General features: G+C 49.4%; 1 protein-coding gene across 3 annotated transcripts in view; it reads right to left on the minus strand.

Moving 5' to 3' along the window:
* Positions 1 to 2,145: 2,145 nt before the first annotated feature.
* Positions 2,146 to 19,991, minus strand: part of olfm2a (olfactomedin 2a) — a 318,824-nt gene continuing 300,978 nt past the window's right edge. For all 3 annotated transcript variants that reach the window (XM_038784865.1, XM_038784864.1, XM_038784863.1), the window contains exons 4-6: positions 11,745 to 11,964; positions 11,176 to 11,282; positions 2,146 to 2,943 (exon numbers count right to left, since the gene is read on the minus strand). In XM_038784865.1, coding sequence (XP_038640793.1) covers positions 2,266 to 2,943; positions 11,176 to 11,282; positions 11,745 to 11,964 — 1,005 coding nt within the window. In that variant the 3' untranslated portion in view covers positions 2,146 to 2,265. The remainder of the gene's footprint in view (positions 2,944 to 11,175; positions 11,283 to 11,744; positions 11,965 to 19,991) is intronic.

Below are 19,991 nucleotides of genomic sequence, written 5' to 3' on the forward strand. Positions count from 1 at the left end.
TGGATTGCAGTACAATGAGTTGCATCCAATCAAATTTTTAATTGTAGCGTGGCTCTGACTGGGCACACCCAATCCAATTAAATTCAGCTTTGGCACGGCAAAATGTCCGTGGCGTAACTTGGACCGGTTGTTAACCTCTTCAAGGACGGTCGGTCCCTGTCAGAGGTATTCCCTGTACGGGCCCCCGACATTACCGCGGGAGGGAATTCTAACCTCATGCTCCGGCCTGTCACTCCCACAGTTCCGAGCCCCAATTGGAGTCCAGAGTGCCGAGGAGTTCCGAAGAGGGGTCGTGTTGGGACTCAAAACGTTAACTCTGCTTCTCTCTCCACACCTGCTGGGTTTATCCAGCACTTGCTGCTCACATTAGGCTCTCAAAGACCTCAAACTGAACAAGCTGGACTGTCCATTTGTGTCAGCGCGTGACTGGGAGGTGAATCCAATCCTTCCCTTGGATTCCACCATGACTTGGATGGGCCGAGAGGACAATTGAACCCAAATCAGGCAAGCTCATTATTGCAAAGTATGGCCTCCAGGGGACTGGATACTGACCTACGTGATGGCCACTGCGCAGAGACGATGGGATGAATGGCCTCTTTCTGTGCTGTAGACTCCTATGACTCTACACAGTGCTTCTGTTGATCATTGTGACTTATATTGTATTAAATGATAGTGTGTCAGCTCTCTGAAGAAGATTCAATAGAAAGTAAAGTCTACGGAGTTGACCCAAATATCATAAAGGGACATATTGTGCACACGGACTCTTTCTTCTCAATTCTCCCTTTGTTCCTGGACATTATTCTGTTTAAAATGGCAGATGGGACACGGCAACAATCAGACACTGTGGGGCACTCCATCGACCTCATTGGGATGAAAATAACGAGATGTCAAAATGATTCATTATTACCCATTTTACATAAACACCCGAGCGAAGAATCTTCTTGGAAAGATACAATGGTGGTTGCCTCCTCCCACTTCACAAACTCACTGCATTCAATATCTAGATTGACGTAGCATATAGAGCACAGAGAGTCCAGGAACATGCCCAAAGGTCGGAGGTCCAGGCCCCGTATTTAAAGGGCACACGGGCAATCGGCATTCTCCCTCCCACCTTCGCCCGTTCGCTGGTCCAGCCTTGCCCGCTAACCCTCCCTCGGTGTCCTCCACACAGCTTTCACTGGCACCGCCCGATCTCCAGCACAGGCTGGCCATTGGCTCACGCTCCCTTAAGATGGTGATGGAGCGGCAACTCACTGTCAATCATGGAGGAGGTCAACCTCGCCGGGGTCACGACGATTGTAAAGGTCAACATTCTAATTTCTGACTGGTGGGCAACTTAATTCTGGTGACCTGGCCTTTTAATCTGCAAACATGACATGGGAAAGGACTTCCCGATATTGCTCATTGGGAAGCTCATCCCGCCTTTAACCGAGTCCTGAGAATCTTCATTGCTAAAGTTCATCCCGTTGTTGTTGGGAAACTGATTTTTGCTCTCACCCCGAATTAAGTTCCCCTGCCCGCTGCTGGCAGAACCAGAAGATTCCGCTCCTTTGTCTTTCTTTTCTTTGTCCAATGGGGAATATTGTTCCTAAATGTCTATAAAATAGATATTGGGTCTGAGCATCCCCTTTCTATTGAACTAATTTGAAGAAATCTTTTGTTTGGGAGGTATATTAAGGGTTATGGACCCAAAGCAAGCAAGATGCAGTTAACATCCAATTGAACGGTCTGAACAGGATAATCTCCTCCTGTTCCTTTGTTCATTGGCTCCAATGATGTCAGTGCTTTGAACATATCGTCCTCGCTACCCCTTCCCTCCCTCCCTGCAAGAGTTCAAAACCCAAGCACCACCGAACCGTTGTGATTTTTCCAATTCGCCTCCGACTGTGACGTTGTCCTATTTGGTAGGGCCTCCAGTCCTCTGGCATCTCACCGAGCTCCAGGTGGTACGCAGCAACAACCAATCAGAAAGGTAGGGTTGGAGAGCCAAGGACTGGAATACAACCAGCCATCGAGGCTGATGATGATAACAGCACGGGTGAAGGAAGAATGGAAGTCACTCGTGGGACGAGGAGCTCAGCTCAAACAGACTTACGACAGACTGGCCAAACTCTTCACTCGAAGGGATTGAGACGCCAACCAACGTGTCCTTTTCAAAGTTAAACTTTATTATTCGGTAACACAAAAGAACCATGCGCACTCACACTGAACAGTCTTTTAAATAATGGTATGTTTAAATGTAAAAAGGAGTGTCCTGTCACAACATTACAATTCGCCTGATGTCTTTACAACATGAAAAAGGGTGACGTTGTAGAGAACCTGGTGGCCATTATTCCACGTGTAAAGCACTCGGTCTCTCGGGTTGTAGTCCAGCATGGATATGTGGGAGTACTGGTTGTGGAACGGAATGTCGGTGTACTCGTAGCTCGACGTGTTGGTATAGTAGGCAAAGTAAATCTTGGCACCGGCTAGGTGGGAGTTTGTCACGTAGAGCGTGCCGCAGATCACGAACGACTCGCCAGCACTGCGCTTGGGGTAGCCAGTGTCCCAGCTCTGAAGGATCTCCAGCGTCTGGGAGTCTAGCCGGCTGATGACGATGTTGCCCGCGTTCTGGTTGGTGGTGTAGACGGCCCACAGGTCGCTCTCGTCCACCATCAGGTCGATGTCGGAGAACCCACCCCAGGAGTAGGGGTAGGTATTGTTGTAGCCGGCACCGTCGAGGCTCCGCTGCACCAGGATGCTGCGGGAGCGGAAATGGTACTTGATGATGATGTTGCTCTGGTACTTGTTGTAGTACAGCGAGCCGTTGAAGACCACGTGGCCCGTGCCCGCCCAAGGGTGGGGCAGGCGGTAGATTACAAACTTCTCCCCCTTGACGAAGTCGTTGAAGGAGCGGAACTCGCGCACCGTCCGACCGTTCAGGTAGCCATCCATGTACCACAGCTGCAAAACAAGAACAGTTTGAACATTACGGAGGGGGCGCGATGCAGGAAAACCCGGAATGTCGGGAAATCGTTCGGAGCACCTGCTCACAGAGTCATCGCAACGCCGTCAAATTCTCACGAAGGCTGGTCTCTCCCAAATGCTAACCCGCATCTACCTCCCAGGTTCTGACTAACCCATCGGCTGCTCGATGTGCGTTCCTTTTTTAACCCAGCGATCCCTTGTTAGTTCAGAGGGAGCCAGGGTTAACAGCAGAGCCAAGGGTTTGTTCATCGTTTCTTGAAACAGAATCCCCTCCGGTGGCCCAAAGGAATTCACCCAAATTAGCACAGACCTGAGGAGACGTGATGTGGTTGCTTACGAGGAAGTCTTTGGGGTTAATATGGACCTTGGGCGCTAGGGAGTGCAGACTTCCAAATCCGCTGCCTGTTATACATCACACGATCAGAGGGAGGAAGGATTTGACAGGGAGTATAATGATCAGCCAATCCAGTACCAATTATTTTACATGTTTGCCTCAAGCTAAACCTACCCACTATGTTCCCTGTAGCTTCCTGATCCTTGCCTGTCTCCTCTCAGTGGCAAGTCCCAGAATTAGATTTTTGAAGTCCTTAATGATGTATCTTGGCTATTGCTCAGACTCCTGCATTGGCTGGATTAAATCAAACTACACACTTGTGTGATGTCTCTCTGGTCGGATTTATTCTGCAGCAAGCTCGCTGATCTAGGCGTGGCAGCCATACAACGTTCCTTTTGTAACTAAGACTCAGCGGAGTGCTGCACTGTGGGAGATGACCTTTTCCCAACGAGATATTAAACCAGCCGTCTCTGGTGGGTGTACAAGATCGCGTTCAGAGAGGTGAATGGGAGTTCTCCCTGGCATGCACACCCAATGTGTATCCCTCAATCGACAGCACAAGCAACAGATGGCCTGATTGCATTGCTGTTTAGGGTGAGCATGTGCAGATTGATTTCCGAGTTAAGAGTCAACCACATTGCTGTGGGCCTGGAGTCACATGTAGGCCAGGCCGGGTAAGGACGGCAGATTTAATTCCCCGAAGGGACATTAGTGAACCAGACGGGTCTTTACAACAATCGACGGTGTGTTTTTTGATCACCATTAGGGGGACATATGCGAGGGTAGCACAGTGGTTAGCACAGTTGCTTCACAGCTCCAGGGTCCCAGGTTCGATTTCCGGCTTGGGTCACTGTCTGTGCGGAGTCTGCACATCCTCCCCGTGTCTGCGTGGGTTTCCTCCGGGTGCTCCGGTTTCCTCCCACAGTCCAAAGATGTGCGGGTTAGGTGGATTGGCCATGATAAATTGCCCTCAGTGTCCAAAAAGGTTGGGTGGGGTTGCTGGGTTACAGGGAAAGTGTGGACCTGTGGGCTTAGGTAGGGTGCGCTTTCCAAGGGTTGGTGCAGACTCGATAGGCCGAATGGCCTCCTTCTGCAGTGTAAATTCGAAGATAAATGAGAAGTAACACAAGTGCCAGGCATTCAGAGAACATAGAACATACAGTGCAGAAGGAGACCATTCGGCCCATCGAGTCTGCATCCACCCACTTAAGCCCTCACTACCAACCTATCCCGTAACCCAATAACTCCCCCTCCCCAACCTTTTTGGACACTAAAGGCAATTTAGCACGGCCAATCCACCTAACCTGCACTTCTTTGGACTGTGGGAGGAAACCGGAGCACCCGGAAGAAACCCACGCACACACGGGGAGAACGTGCAGACTCCGTACAGACAGTGACCCAAGGCGGGAATCGAACCTGGGACCCTGGCGCTGTGAAGCCGTAGTGTTAGCCACTGTGCTGCCGTGCTGCCCATCACCAGCTTCAGCAAGATGGTCGAACAATCTCCCCATGGCATCTAATGACATAATCATTGCTGAATCCCACGCTATCAACTCTCGAGTTTTCCTGTGTTTTCCACAGAAAATAATTAGCAACATCGATAACTGTTCAAAGCTCGCACGGAGACAAGTTTTATCGAGAAAAGGAGGGGGCAGCAAGTGCTTTCAGACTATCTCCGCTGACATTCAGAGCTCTCCTGCTCCACAGTGATACCAGCACAGTGCTGACGAGCTGGCATTAATTAATTCCCTGAGCTGATTCTCATGTTTAACCGCACACCAGTCTGACTAATAAGCTCGACATGTTGTTGGTTTTAAGATGTGAGTGGGCTCACATCCCAAATGTTTCTGTTAATTTTTGTGGTTATTAACAGAGGTGTTATGCGCGGCAGACTTTTAGAACTGGGGGTGGGTCGCTTGCCGTGTGCAGTGTCTGAAAAGACGTCTCACATCCAGCTGTCCAAACACCGGACATTTTAATAACGAGCATCAACGCAAATAAAAATTTACGTGGAGAATTTGGCAAAGCGCTTCCTTGGCCCCGGACTAGGTTTTAAAAAAATAAATTTAGAGTAACCCGATTATTTTTTTTCCCAATTAAGGGGCAATTTTGCGTGGCCAATCCCTCCAACCTGCACATCTTTGGGGTGTGGGGGTGGTAGCATGGCAGCACAGTGGTTACCACAGTTGCTTCACAGCTCCAGGGTCACTGTCTGTGCGGAGTCTGCACGTCCTCCCCGTGTGTGCGTGGGCTTCCTCCCGGTGCTCCGGTTTCCTCCCACAGTCCAAAGATGTGCAGTGTAGGTGGATTGGCCGTGCTAAATTGTCCCTTCATGTCCAAAAAAGGTTAGGCGGGGTTACTGGGTTGCGGGGATAGGGTGGATGTGTGGGCTTAAGTTGAGTGCTCTTTCCAAGGGCTGGTGCAGCCTCGATGGGCCGAATGGCCTCCTTCTGCATTGTAAATTCTATGATTCTATGACACGGGGAGAATGTGCAAACTCCACGCGGTTAGTGACCCAGGGCCGGGATTCGAACCCAGGTCCTCAGCGCTCTAGTCCCAGTGCTAACTACTGCGCCACGTGTCACCCCCTGCGCCGGACTAGGTTAACCCTTCGCTGCCTGCACTCCACTCCTACGCTTCAGGTGACCCTCGACCCCAGCACCAGCTTGGCCTATACAGCCCATGGCTTGATCAGCCCGCTCCGGACTCTGGCGCGATTTGCCAGCTGGCTTGGCCTCGGTCCCAAGGTTGTGCGATTCGGGGATACTGTCCCTATAGCAGGTTCCTGCCCCTCCAGAGGGGTGGCCCCCTCAGCATCTCAGATCGTTTTATTTTCAACCAGGGGGCTGGCACCAAGTAAGGGCACATTAGGTAGAACTTACAACCCAAAGCCCAACTCTTTGCCCCAACGTAACCACGTTCTCCACATCAGCATCCTCTCTCTCTCTCTCTCTCTCTCTCGCTATCTTCATCTCAACATCAGCATATCCTTCCATTCCTTCCCCACCCTTTTATGGACCATTCTCTTTCATGCCATTTGCCTTGACCACTCCATGTGGTCTATTCACATCAGTGTAGAAGTTTCTCCTGAGTTCCTACATGGGTCTGTTAGCGATCACTTTCCATTGATGGCGTGGACTTGCTTCTGTGTGGAAACATTGGGTGGAATTTTACAAGCTACCCAGTGGTAGGAGGTTAAGTGGGAGGACCTGTAGCTTAGGGGGGGGGGGTGCCATTGGCACCATGCCCACCGCCTGCCCACCTACCCCGTCACAATTCACTGGCTGCACCCCACGGACCAATTGAGGCCCTCATGTGAGCAGTAAATGGCCAATCAACGGCTTCGCAGCATCGCTGCCCTGTTTAAACAGGAGAGGGGGTAAGGCATGCAGCCAATGTGTAGCCTGGCTGGTTTAACCCCATGGGCTGCTGGTCAGTGAAAAGGGTGCAGGGATGGGGGGGGGGGGCAATGCTTCCTTTCCACCCCCCCCACCTCACTCCAATCGAAGACACCCCCTCCATCCATGGCTTAGCCACCCAGCATCCGCCCTCCTCCCTCATCCCCCCCCCCCCACCCCCGTGCCCCATCCCCCAGCCCTGCCCAACACACCCCCACCTCCCCGTCCCCACTCCCTCGCTGGGCTGTTCCCCCTTTCTCCTGGGTTTCCTGCAACGCCGGTAGTGGCCACCGATCCTGGAGGGGTTGAGGGCTGGTGGCCTCTCATTGGCTGGCAGCTCCTGGAGATGAGTGGAGGTCCCACCTCACACCAATTAAAGGACCATCGACCCCCGAAAATTGAGCTTGTCCCAGTAATCTAGGCTAGAGTCCGGGCGTCTGCCCTCATTGAACAATCACCTCACCCACACTATCAAATCCATTCATAATCTTCAATCACCTCTTGGAGCTTACCCCTCTTACCTTCTCTTTACAAGAGAAATGTGCTGCAATCTATTCAGTCTCTCCTGATAGTTGCACCTTCTCAGTTTTGCCGTTTCTTCTTTTTAGTATCTATTCCCCCAGATTGAACCTTTGCCTGACTCTAACCTCTCGTGCATCCCATCATCCTCACCATTGATAGCCGCACCTTCAGTCACTCAGACCCTCCCCCACCCCTCCCCGACGCTCATGACTTCCCCTCCACTCAAAATTGGCGGTGGCCAATTTCCCGGCCTCACATTGGAAGAGCGAGGAAGAGAGTGGACTGGGGCTTGCTTCTGCTGGAGTCTGACAATCGGGCATTTTTTTGGCCACCTCACTGCAGGATGCATCTGGAAGGTTCCAGGATGGTTTCACTGGGACTTCAGCAGTGACGAATTTCAGCACCTTTCACCAGTTCAGATTTAAGGTCCTCACCACAAGTGAAAGGGGCCGGTTTAGCTCACTGGGCTAAATCGCTGGCTTTTAAAGCAGACCAAGGCAGGCCAGCAGCACGGTTCGATTCCCGTACCAGCCTCCCCGGACAGGCGCCGGAATGTGGCGACTAGGGGCTTTTCACAGTAACTTCATTGAAGGCTACTCGTGACAATAAGCGATTTTCATTTCATTTCAATGAAAGGTGGTCAATTGCTTCCAGTGGTCAACAGGAGGCGTGAGAGGATAAAATTGAAGATCGCCCCAAAAGAGATCAAAATAAAAAATATTACTGGGCGGGTCTCTCCGATTCCCAGCTGCGTGTTTCCCGGTGGCGCCCTGTCTGCTGGTGGCGGGAATCTCTCTTCCCACCGCTTGTCAATGGGATTTCCCATTAAAGCCCCCCCTCGCCGTCAGGAAACCCACGGGTTGGGGTGCACCCTGGCGGAAACACTGTATCCCAACGGCCGTTGGGTTTGAAAGTGAAATTCCCTGTTACAAACAGAGTGAATAAATTATTTTACAAAGCAACATTAAAGGGGGTCCGGAAGGAGCGGGACTTTGGGATTAGGCTTGACCGGTGGGGTCCTGTGGTTCTGCTGAATAGAAACTTGACAATGAAAATTGTCACAGGAATGAAATCCTGACCAAGGTAATGAGCCGAAAACTGACCAATCAAGTGAATGACAAAAACGACTCTGGGAATTGTCACAATCTGGGTTCGACAGGATGTGTGGTTTGGAGCAGTACACTGGCAGACTGGGGTGAGATGGCTCTTAAGGTTTGAGTTGGAAACAGTGCGGAGGGAGCTCTACGCCAGGAGTGTTTGATGGGGCCGTAATAGAGGGAGTTCTACGATGAATCCAATTCACGGAAACCTAGCCTGCGGCTCTCAGTGAGGGGGCAGTAGAGAGGGATCTTTGTTCTGCATCGAATTCCATATTTGGCTTGCTTCCTATCCCTTGCAATGGGAGCCACTTGATTTTCCAAGCTCTCCAGTCTGCTGTTCTGCAGAACAGGACGCTCCCTCCATCAGATCATCAAAGGGACCCATGGTTGCTGGAACGTTACATCTCCACCGCTGGTCAGATAGACTAAAGACATTTCTTTGGAAGTGATTCCACGGTTCAAAAGTAGCAACTCCCCGAGTTCCCCAAAGAGTGCCACACTCCCGAAAAGAGAGGCGGGGTCACGCCTTTATTGCCCACAAGGGAGGCCAACTCATCCCTTGGTCCCTCATCCATAAAGGTTCGATTTTTAATGCATCTCACAAACATGACACCGAGACATTGTGATATTAATTAGTATCAGCTGGGAGAGGTTAGATTAGTCAACAATTCAGCATCAGTGGCATCATTTACTGTCCTAATTACCAATGTAGAATCTGTAAAAACAATCCATTAATCCCACGGCTAGGACATGAACTGTTGCAGTGTCATCAGTAACGTCCAAATTAATTACCTGGGAACTCGCCGTGAATGCTAAGTGGGTCATTACCAGAGAAGCGTTCCTGAAAGATACTAAATAATAATGTTCCACACATGAATGATATCCAAAAAGATTAATATTCCACTAATGGTTGCTGATGTAAAATAGCTCTGACCCCATAAAATATAGTTAAGTGAGGTATGTTTACCCTGGGTTCAAATTCTTCCCCTGTTTCCTCATCTGCCAGCCTAAAGGTGGGACCGATTGCCCACAGGTTTGGAGGCCCCCCCCCCACCCCCCCCCCCCCCCCCCCAACCCCAAATAAGAGCAAATCGATCAAGTTTGCATTTCCTTGAATGTGAACGAGTGATGGGTGATTTGATTGAAATGTGTAAGATGATTATCAACATTTAAGAGGCATCTGGATGGGTACACAATGTCCTAGGTTGCACTCCCTTTTGGGTTTCTTAACAACGTTGCAGTTAAAGATTTGTTGGCACGCTCCTGATCTACGGGCAGCCGGTGCGGAGCAGGGGGCGGGGAAGGTCCCTCCTCGTGAACCTGCTCCTGGGCCTGGCGAAACTTGCCGGAAACAGGGCCAGCCAGCGGGCGATCGAGGGGGACGTCCAGTCTGACCGTCTGCCCCTCTTCCGTGGCCTCATTCGCGGTCGGGTGTCCCTGGAGAGGGAGCATGCGGTGTCCACGGGCATACCCGAGGCCTTCCGTGCTCGGTGGGCACCGCAGGGTTGGAGCTGATGTTTTTTAAGTTTCCGTTCCTCTTTGTTCTTTTTGGGCTGTGCTTCATTTGTCCTTTGTCGGAGCGGCCCCCTTTAATTTATCCCTTAATTAATTTCAGTTCTCCTAATTAGTTGATTTGCTTCATAATATACTCTGGATGGGGACATAAATAGGGAGGGTATAGAGGGATATGGACCGGGTAAGGGCAGAAGGTGTTTTTTTTAGATAGGCATCATGATCAGCACAGGCTTGGAGGGCCGAAGGGCCTCGTTCTGTGCTGTACTGTTCTGTGTTCTATACACAAGTGTGCACAATGACCTAACTGGTTAAACGCTTCAGTTGGAAGGGTCCTGAGAGCTTCCAATATTGACTGTACACTGACCTCCAATGGACTTCTTGTTATGAGAAAAACGAGTTGGACGCTTTTGCTTAATGTTATCTTCACATCCTTGTCCAAGGGTTACAATGGGTTGGAGGATTAAAAGAAAGAGAAGTACATGCATTTCTATAGCGCCTTTTATGAAGACTGGACGGTTCAAAGTCTTTTCCAGACAACAAAGTGGTTTTGGAATTGTAGTCATTGTTCCATGGCAAGAATCAATGTTTTTTTTTCTTCCCTCTCAATCTTTGCATATCTTCCTCAGTGTGGGTTCCAATGCACAGAATACAGCAAAGAACAATACAGCACAGGAACAGGCCCTTCGGCCCTCCAAGCCTGTACCGATCATGATACCACCCTTGGCCAATACCCTCAGCACTTCCTTGTGCCGTATCCCTCTATACCCATCCTATCCACGCATTCGTCAAGATGTCTTTTGAATGCCGTTAATGTATCTGCTTCCACAACCTCCCCTGGCAACGTGTTCCAGCCACTCACCACCCTCTGTGTAAAAAAAACCTGCCTCGCACATCTCTAAATTTTGCCCCATGGCTTAAACCTACGCCCCCTAGTGACTGGCTCCTCCACCCTGGGAAAGAGTGTCTGCCCATCCACTCTATCCATGCCCCACATAATCATGGCAGGTAACATTCAGAGACAATACTCCCCGCTTCCACTGTGCATGGAACAAAACTTGAAGCAAATAGGAGAGAAATCACTCATTTTACCGATGTTGCACTCTTGACTCTTCTTCACATCACCCCTTCAGTGGCATATGTTCCACCCGGCTCATGCTCTGCACCCCACCCAGTTCACTAAATGATCTCCGAGACCCGGCTCCCTCTGCTGCTGACATGCGGTACAAACCCCAGCCCCGTTGTCTCCAGTACGTATTTCTGCTCTGCAATATCCTTCACCCCCAGAGTAGCCAGCCCCCCGCCCCTCCCCCACCCGCCCCTCCCCAAGTTGTCCACCTACCCGATTCTCCGTGCTGGAAGCCAGAGTGTCCGTCATCCAGGCACCAAAGCGGGAGCCCGATGCCCTGACGGTGAACGGGTTACTGATTCCTGTTAGCTTCCCGCAGCCTGAAAGAGAAGAGGAAAGGCAAATGGGTGAGTCTGCATTGGGCTAGGTCGCTACGCAGGCTATTAAAATATTCAATACCTTGCGGGGAAAGGTCCGGGGCAAAGCAAACCTGGAGAGAACAGGCCTACAGGCTGACAAGGTGGCTGAAAGAAAAAGACTCGGGGGTGAAACTGATGGAGAACGTGCTGGATCCCATTTAGTGGAGGAGGGAGGAGGGAGGATAAGATGTTGGGTGGTGGGAGGGAGAAGGAGGGTAAGGGATGGGGGCGCTCCCCAGCTCCCAGGAGCTGCCCAGAGGTTGGGCACTTCAAGCTGAACGATCGACGCATATCAGCGCAGATCCTTTTGGCCATCATGTGCCCTGTGGCAGCTCTTTGCCAAAGCCGTCAAAAACACGGGCAGGATAAAAGAGAAGGGAAGTGACTACGCGACCGTCAACGCTGTTAGAATGAAGTCTTTACCCAGTTTCTGCATGCAAGCATGTAGTCTCTGCTCCAGAAGCATGACCCTGTGCTGGAGCTCCTCATAGTCGTAGGCACCCATTTCCTCCTGGATTCCCAGCAACACCACCGACAGGTTCCGGACTTCTTCTTTTAACCTCAGAATCAGCCTGGCGTCAGATTTGTATTGATCGAGGACCGGGATCAGCGGCAGCAGCTCGTTCATCTTCTCCTTTAATTCCTGTCGGAGGCCAAAGCAGTTTGCTGGATCAGTTTAACTTCCCCAAGAATAGCCCGATGCCACATTGAAACACCTTCAACTCCCACCTTTATTAACTCTCGTCACGCCTGACGTTCCTTTTCATTCAAATCAGTTTAATAGAGAAACAGGGAGGCTTGGACACTGATCAACATTGGGCCCACTATTGGGTTTCAGTAGAACGCCATGGTAAGGGCAATTTTCTCACACAGAGGATGGTCTGGAATGAGCTGCCAGAGGCTGTAGTAGAGGTGGATACAATTTTGTCTTTTCAAAAGCGTTTAGACCAGGGGTGGGCAAACTTTTCCGTGCAAGGGCCACATTCAGAAATTCACAATTTTAAAGGGCCGCATAGTATATTAATTAATAGTCCCGGTTGTAACCAATTAGCGTGCGGCATATACCTCAGCGCTTCCCCCGGTGGCATCCTGCCTTTAGCCCTCTTTTTCTCTACTTTTCAAAAATGGCGCTTCGCCCGGTTATGATTCTGGGCGCCTCATATAGAACATAGAACATAGAACAGTACAGCACAGAACAGGCCCTTCGGCCCTCGATGTTGTGCCGAGCAATGATCACCCTACTCAAGTCAACGTATCCACCCTATACCAGTAACCCAACAGCCCCCCCATTAACCTTATAAAAAAAATTTAAAAATTAAAAAAAAAATGTTTTAAAAAAAAATTTATTTTTTATTTTTTATGACTTGATCTTGGTGGGCCGCATAAAGACCTTTGGCGGGCCGTAGTTTGCCCACCCCTGGTTTAGACACTTAATTGGGTAAGATGGGTACAGAGGGATATGGTCCCAATGCGGTCAATTGGGACCAGCTTAGAACATAGAACAGTACAGCACAGAATAGGCCCTTCGGCCCTCGATGTTGTGCCGAGCTTTGTCCGAAACCAAGATCAAGCTATCCCACTCCCCGTCATTCTGGTGTGCTCCATGTGCCTATCCAATAACCGCTTGAAAGTTCCTAAAGTGTCCGACTCCACTATCACAGCAGGCAGTCCATTCCACACCTAACCACTCTCTGAGTAAAGAACCTAGCCTCGGACATCCCTCCTATATCTCCCACCCTGAACCTTATAGTTATGCCCCCTTGTAACAGCTACATCGACCTGAGGAAATAGTCTCTGAACGTCCACTCTATCTATCCCCTGCGTGGTGAAAACTGGGCGGAATGGACAAGCTGGGCCGAAGGGCCTCTTTCCATGCTATAACCCTCTATGACTCTATTCCTTCACTAGAGTGAGCAGGACGTTACACCCAGAGAGCCAGCACAGGATGAGGCAAACGACACCAACGCATTAAAGAGGAAGCCAATCAAACACAGGAGGGATGGAAGGGGGATGGTGATAGGGTGACTGAGGTCAGGTGAGAGGAGCACCACGTGGAGCGGAAACATGAGTCGCTTTGAATGGTCTGGCTGTAAAACTCCTCGTAAATCCCACTATAAAAATCCAAATTCCGAGTTTGAATACCGGAGTCTGGGAGCCATGTATAGGCCTCCCAATAGTTGGGCTCGATTCTCCTCCCGCCCTGTCCTGCTGGCAGCTACTCTTGACCAGGAGATGGGTTCTCAGGGTCGTCCGTCTTGTTCCACCCTCGCATGTCCGCCCTGTAGCTGGTCTGAAACCGCTCTGTGGGGTCCATCACCCAACCACACCCATCGGTCAACCTCGCTGTCCTCCACTTTGCCCGCTCGGTGAAATCACTTGGCTCGGGTCAAATGGCCAGAATACTGTCATGGCCTTTTCGGGATGTCATTATTTTAAAGCCCTTCTCGCCCGAGCAATTCCACTTTAATTAAATCAAATAATGGACCTCCAATCTCGTCTCATTTCCAGACACCTGCTGTGGTACTGGGGGGGTGGGGGGGGGGAACGATGACGGATGTAAGATGCATTCTCAATAGCCTCGCCTCCAGGAAACGAAATACCTAAACTACTCCAGATACCTTGAGTGAACTGGTTTTATAATCTTGCAACGGTTCCCTAATCCTTCCCCGATTGGGGGCAACTGTGCTTAATTACCAATTTGAAGCATGCATTCTATTGGAGCAGAAATCCAACCTTTCCAAACGACAGCTAAGGTTGGAAACCGAGGACTTTAATCAACCAGTGTGCTGTTAGGAAAGCCTGCTCCAGACTTACCGCTGGAGGCAAAGACTCTTTCATCCTTATTATCCCCCCCCCCCTTCCTCCTTCTGTGTTTGTCTGTCTGGTGGCACGGTAGCACAGCGGTTAGCACTGTTGCTTCACAGCAGCAGGGTCCTGGGTTTCGATTCCCCGCTGGGCCACTGTCTGTCCGGAGTCTGCACGTTCTCCCCGTGTCTGCGTGGGATTCCTCCGGGTGCTCCGGTTTCCTCCCACAAGTCCCGAAAGACGTGCTTGTTCGGTGAATTGGACATTCTGAATTCTCCCACTGTGTACCCGAACAGGCGCCTGAATGTGGTGACTAGGGTCTTTTCACAGTAGCTTCATTGCAGTGTTAATGTAAGCTTACTGGTGACACTAATAAAGATTATTATTATTACTATTACATTAACAACAATTTACACCATCGGTGGCCTCGTCGAGGTCTCTAGCTCTGTAACCATTTCCCTCTCAGAGATTCCTCCAATCCTACTTTCTTTGGCCCAAGGTTTCAGTCATCTAATATCTCCTCATGTGGTGCGGTGTCATGGTGTTACTCCTCTGAAGATCCTTGGATGTTTTGTTATGTTAAAGTTGCGGTATATATATAAGTGGTTGTTGCTAAACGATGGCAATATGGGCAGTGCAGTGAGACGGCTGAAGTGAGACCACAGGCCTGATATTTGTTGAGAGCGCTAATGACCCCCACTTGCCCTCACAACGACACCTGACCAACACGGTGTCTTTCTTACACCCCCACCACAGAAAGGGAAATCCCGTTCAACCAACTTATTTAAGGAGTCACACGTGCTGTGGATGAAGGGGAACCGGTAGATGTACTGTACTTAGATTTCCAGAAGGGATTTGATAAGATACCACATCAATGGTTATTACATAAAATAAAAGCTTAAGGTAACCTATTGGCATGGATTGATGAACGGCTAGCGAACAGGAAACAGAGAGTTGGCACAAATGAGTTTTCTAGTTGGCAGGACGTGCCGAGTGGTGTGCCACAGGGGTCAGTGCCGGGGCCACAACCTTTTACAATTTGTATAAATTTCCTGGGTGAAGGGACTGAAGGCATGGTCGCTAAATTTGCTGACGACACAAAGAAAGGCAGGAAAGTAAGTTGTGAAGAGGACGTAAGGTGGCTGCAAAGCAACATAGAGGTTAAGTGAGTGGGTAAAAAGCTGGCAAATGGAGTATAATGTGGGCACATGTGAGATTGCCCATTTTGGCAGCAAGAATAAGAAAAGCTTGTTGTCTAAATGATGAGGTTGCGGAGCTCAGAGATGCAGAGGGAGCCGGGCGTCCGAGCGCATGAATCACAAAAGGCTAGTCTACAGGCACAGCAAGTAATTTGAAAAGCTGCAGAATGTTGCCATTTATTGTGACAAGTAGTGGGAATATGGAATCCCGCCATCGACGGACAGCCCGCCCCCGAAAAACACACGGCCAGGGACAACCAGAGGATTCCGCTCATGATCTTATTAAACGGTGGAGCAGGCTCGAGGGGCCGAATGGCCTACCCCCGCTCCTAACTCGTGCGCCCGCATAATGGTCCTCAGTGCAGAGAGAGAGACAGCCATTTTATTGCAAGAGAATTCCATCGAAATTCTCCCTCGTTACTCGCAATGCGGGCCGTTGTGCGAAGACAGCAGGGCGGCCACGCGATACCATCCCAGTGCACCTTTAAAGAAACTAGATGTAATTTGTGTCTGGTAATTTAATCCGACAGTTTATCCATAGCTAAATTGAAAAGTTTTGCTTGCTTTGGCAGCTAATTCAGGAATCAACGAAAGCAGCATCAATCTTCCTGACATGTCTTTTGCTTCTGAAATCAAAAACCCTCGTCCTGAAATATAACTTAATTCCCTGGATCCCGGGATGACACTAAATATTGTGCAAGGATTCTGCCAGACGTTGTGTTTTTTTTAATTTTAACCAACAGAATATATTAGCCGGAAAGGACCACGAAGCAAAGAAGCAAGTGAGAAAATGTTCTCCAACAGTGAGCCTCAAAGCCTGACATTAATCTACATCTGATTTTCACAGTACAGGAGCTGCAAAAAGGCAAAAGAGAATTTATGAGCATCGAAGGAACCCAAACAATATATCTTGCTGCAAACATTCGGGAGACTGGTAATTTCCCGATCTGAATCCCTCGGCTCCAGAAGTCAGCAAGTGTCATTGCTCAAGTTAGCAACGGACATTTTAAAGAAATCCGAGCTCGGAAGGTATGAACGCAACACTGAGTGGCCATCCTGTTACATTACTATATTGTAATATATATATACTCTTTTGTCTAGCCGTGTTGTTGAAATATAGACGTAGACGTCCAGTGATGGTAAAGTAATTTAATGAGTAATATAAAATAATATTACTTAATACTAAACTAGTTAACAAACAAATAACTGTCGATCAAACTATTAAATAAGATCATGCTAAATACTGATATCTATTAACTTCTTCTCTCCCGATATCTCTCTTCTGTAACTCTATTGCCTCCTGACACACTCTCCACTGGGAAAGAGCGGGAAAACCTTTTTATAGGTCCTGACAGTGTGGCCATCTAGTGTTCAGTTGCCTGTACTAGCTTAACATAGTCTGATCATGTATTACTACATACAGAGATCACTATACATCTCCCGGCTGCCAGGGGAGGAAGCACTCGGGTCTTGTCCCAGCGGTGGTGAAGGAACGGCGCGATGCATTTCCAAGTGGGCAGGGTGCGAGGTGGGGAGGGGAGCTTGCAGGTGACGGCGCTTGTAATGATATGTATATTGACTGGGATGTAAAGAGTTGAAAGTTAGTGATAATACTTCTTACCACTAGAGGGACCCACAGAACAGTCATATATATATATATCATCTGACTTTGGGGATTCTGGGAGTTGAGTTAGGAGAGAGCTGGAAGAGGGTCCGGCATAGAGAGCAGTTGCATACTTGAGAGTTCTGGAAGTGAGAGATAGCATAGTTTTATATAATAATCTTCTCATAGAATTTACAGTGCAGATGGAGGCCATTCAGCCCATCGAGTCTGCACCGGCTCTATGAAAGAGTACCCTAACCAAGCCCACAACCCCACCCTATCCCCATAACCCCACCCAACACGAAGGGCAATTTTGGACACTGAGGGACAATTTATCATGGCCAATCCACCTAACCTGCACATCTTTAGACTGTGGGAGGAAACGTAGCACCCGGAGAAACCACACAGACACGGGAGAACGTGCAGACTCCGCACAGACAGTGACCCAAGCCGGGATCGAACCTGGGACCCCTGGAGCTGTGAAGCAATTGGCTAACCTCCATGCTACCGTGCTGCCCTTTTTCTTTAGGAATGTGAACGAATCTTAGTTATTAGTGTAATAAATTTATAGTTTTGTTCGTTAACAAAAGCTTTGTGTTCTTTGGTTCAACACTACGTGTCCGAGCCATCCAGGTAAAGCAGAATAGAGAAACTTACAGCGCTTACCTTCGATAGTACTTACGCCATACCAAGGCTCTTTACTGAAAATTAAAGACTTGTGGAATTGAAGACAGTTATTGACCTGGTTAGACGTTTTAGTGAGGAGGTGAACCTGGATGGAAGCAAGCGACCACTGGTGCGAACCACACGGACTTCTTTTGGGCGGGGGGGGGGGGGGGGGGGGGGGGGGCGTGGGGGAGAAGCTGGGGGGGGGGGGGTTCAACTATTCATTGGGTTTGATAAAGCCTCATAGACAAGTCGCCCACGACACAATGATTGGTGGCATCAGTGATGCAAAATGGGAAGTATCATGGCAAGAGACTGAATGAATGGGTCAAACTGTGGCAAGCAGATTTCAATGCCGAGGGGAGGCCACCTATTATTTGACCGATTCAAGTATTTTTATCAATGGTGAAAATGTTAGGAGTATTGGCGCTTCAGAGAGATGTTGGCAATCTCCATGTGCATTCTACTCGGATGTACATAGAACATAGAAAATACAGCACAGAGCAGGCCCTTCGGCCCACAATGTTGTGCTGAACCTTTGTCCTAGATTAATCATAGATTATCATAGAATTTACAGTGCAGAAGGAGGCCATTCGGCCCATTGAGTCTGCACCGGCTCTTGGAAAGAGCACCCTACACAAGGTCAACACCTCCACCCTATCCCCATAACTCAGTAACCCCACCCAACACTAAGGGCAATTGTGGACACTAAGGGCAATTTACCATGGCCAATCCACCTAACCTGCACATCTTTGGACTATGGGAGGAAACCGGAGCACCCGGAGGGAACCCACGCACACACCGGGGAGGCAGACTCCGCACAGACAGTGACCCAAGCCGGGAATCGAACCTGGGACCCTGGAGCTGTGAAGCAATTATGCTATCCACAATGCTACCGTGCTGCCCTTAAGAACAAATTAATCTACACTCCATTATTCTACCATAATCCATGTACCTATCCAATAGCCGCTTGAAGGTCCCTAATGTTTCCGACTCAACCAGTTCCACAGGCAGTGCATGTAGTGGCCAGGTACAAAAATACTAATGAAATGAGAGGTGCGCATTAGGGAAAGATTAATCTTGAGCACTCCCCCAGTTAAACCATGTCCGTGTGACATTGAAGCAAAATACAGCTTCGTCATTTTGCACCCACCCCCGGCATTTGAGTCAATGTCTCATTTCTATTTGTTCAGTTATTTAAGTCTTTGTGCTTATCGAAGTAAAGGATAATAATCGTGTGGAATGGAAATCTTCGTTTTTCAGGGACATGGTGACAGCAACTAGAATGCCCGGTTCAGGCAAAACACGCCAGTGGCAGATTGAAGCCACCTCCATTCAGTTCCAACGGAAACGCAGGAGAGATTTGCTAACCAGCTCATCAAAAGGATTGCCTCTGTCAAAGTCAAGACGGCAACTGAAGCGCTGGACGTCTGGCCAGGGGGTGTGCGACTTGTACTTTGAAGGGGTCGAGGTGGCCTTGAACATACCTTTGGCCTTCGTCCAACCACAGCTCGGATACCTGGTTCAACTTCCACCTTCATATCATAGAAAGGGTATCGGGTGATTAGAGAGAGTCTAATTCTGGGTCTGGGAGGGCTGAGTCATGCGGACAGATGATCTACTTCCAAGGTGAGGACTAACGCCCCACACTTTCCTGATTGTCTGGTTTCTTCAGACCCGCAAGAACTCTTCGTAGAACCATAGCCATGCGAAAAGGCAACACACAGCAGAGTTCGTAACCTCCCCTTGTCTTTGCCCCAACAGCTTTCAACTCGACAGGACAGAAGCACGTTGTACGGGAGATGATCGTCTTTCTACGCACCTTGAAATTATAAACATATTTGCTCATTTGCACCGCACAGCGGAGATCTGTTCCCAGCCCACAAACCTTTCCACACTTTGGCAGATCTGTCTGATATTTCCTTGCCGCACTGTGCGATGGTGTCCCTGGGTGTTTGCTCTCACTCCATGCTGACTTCTGGAGAAATGAGCTGAAGGTCAGAGTCTGGAGAGAGGTTTTAATTAGACTTGCAACTGAATTAAATATTTACAATTCAAAGCAAAGGGAATTCATCTTGCTTATTATGCTGCACATAACGTGGAACGCTTTTAAAATTGCGGGTTAAGCTTGTTGGTTTCAATATTCTTGGGGCTACCACTGACCAGGAACTGAATTGGACCCAGCCATGTGGCTGCAAGAGGAGGTCAGAGGCTGGGGATTCTCCGGCGAAGAACTCACCTCCTGACCCCCTCCCCCCCCCCCCCCCCCCCCCCCCCCCCACCAAAAGCCTGTCCACCATCTACAAGGCACAAGTCAGGAGTGTAATGGAATACTCTCTACTTGCCTGGTTGAGTGCAGCTCCAACAACACTCAAGAAGCTCGACACCATCCAGGAC

Source organism: Scyliorhinus canicula, chromosome 25 (assembly GCF_902713615.1).
Source record: "Scyliorhinus canicula chromosome 25, sScyCan1.1, whole genome shotgun sequence".
Lineage (NCBI taxonomy): Eukaryota > Metazoa > Chordata > Chondrichthyes > Carcharhiniformes > Scyliorhinidae > Scyliorhinus > Scyliorhinus canicula.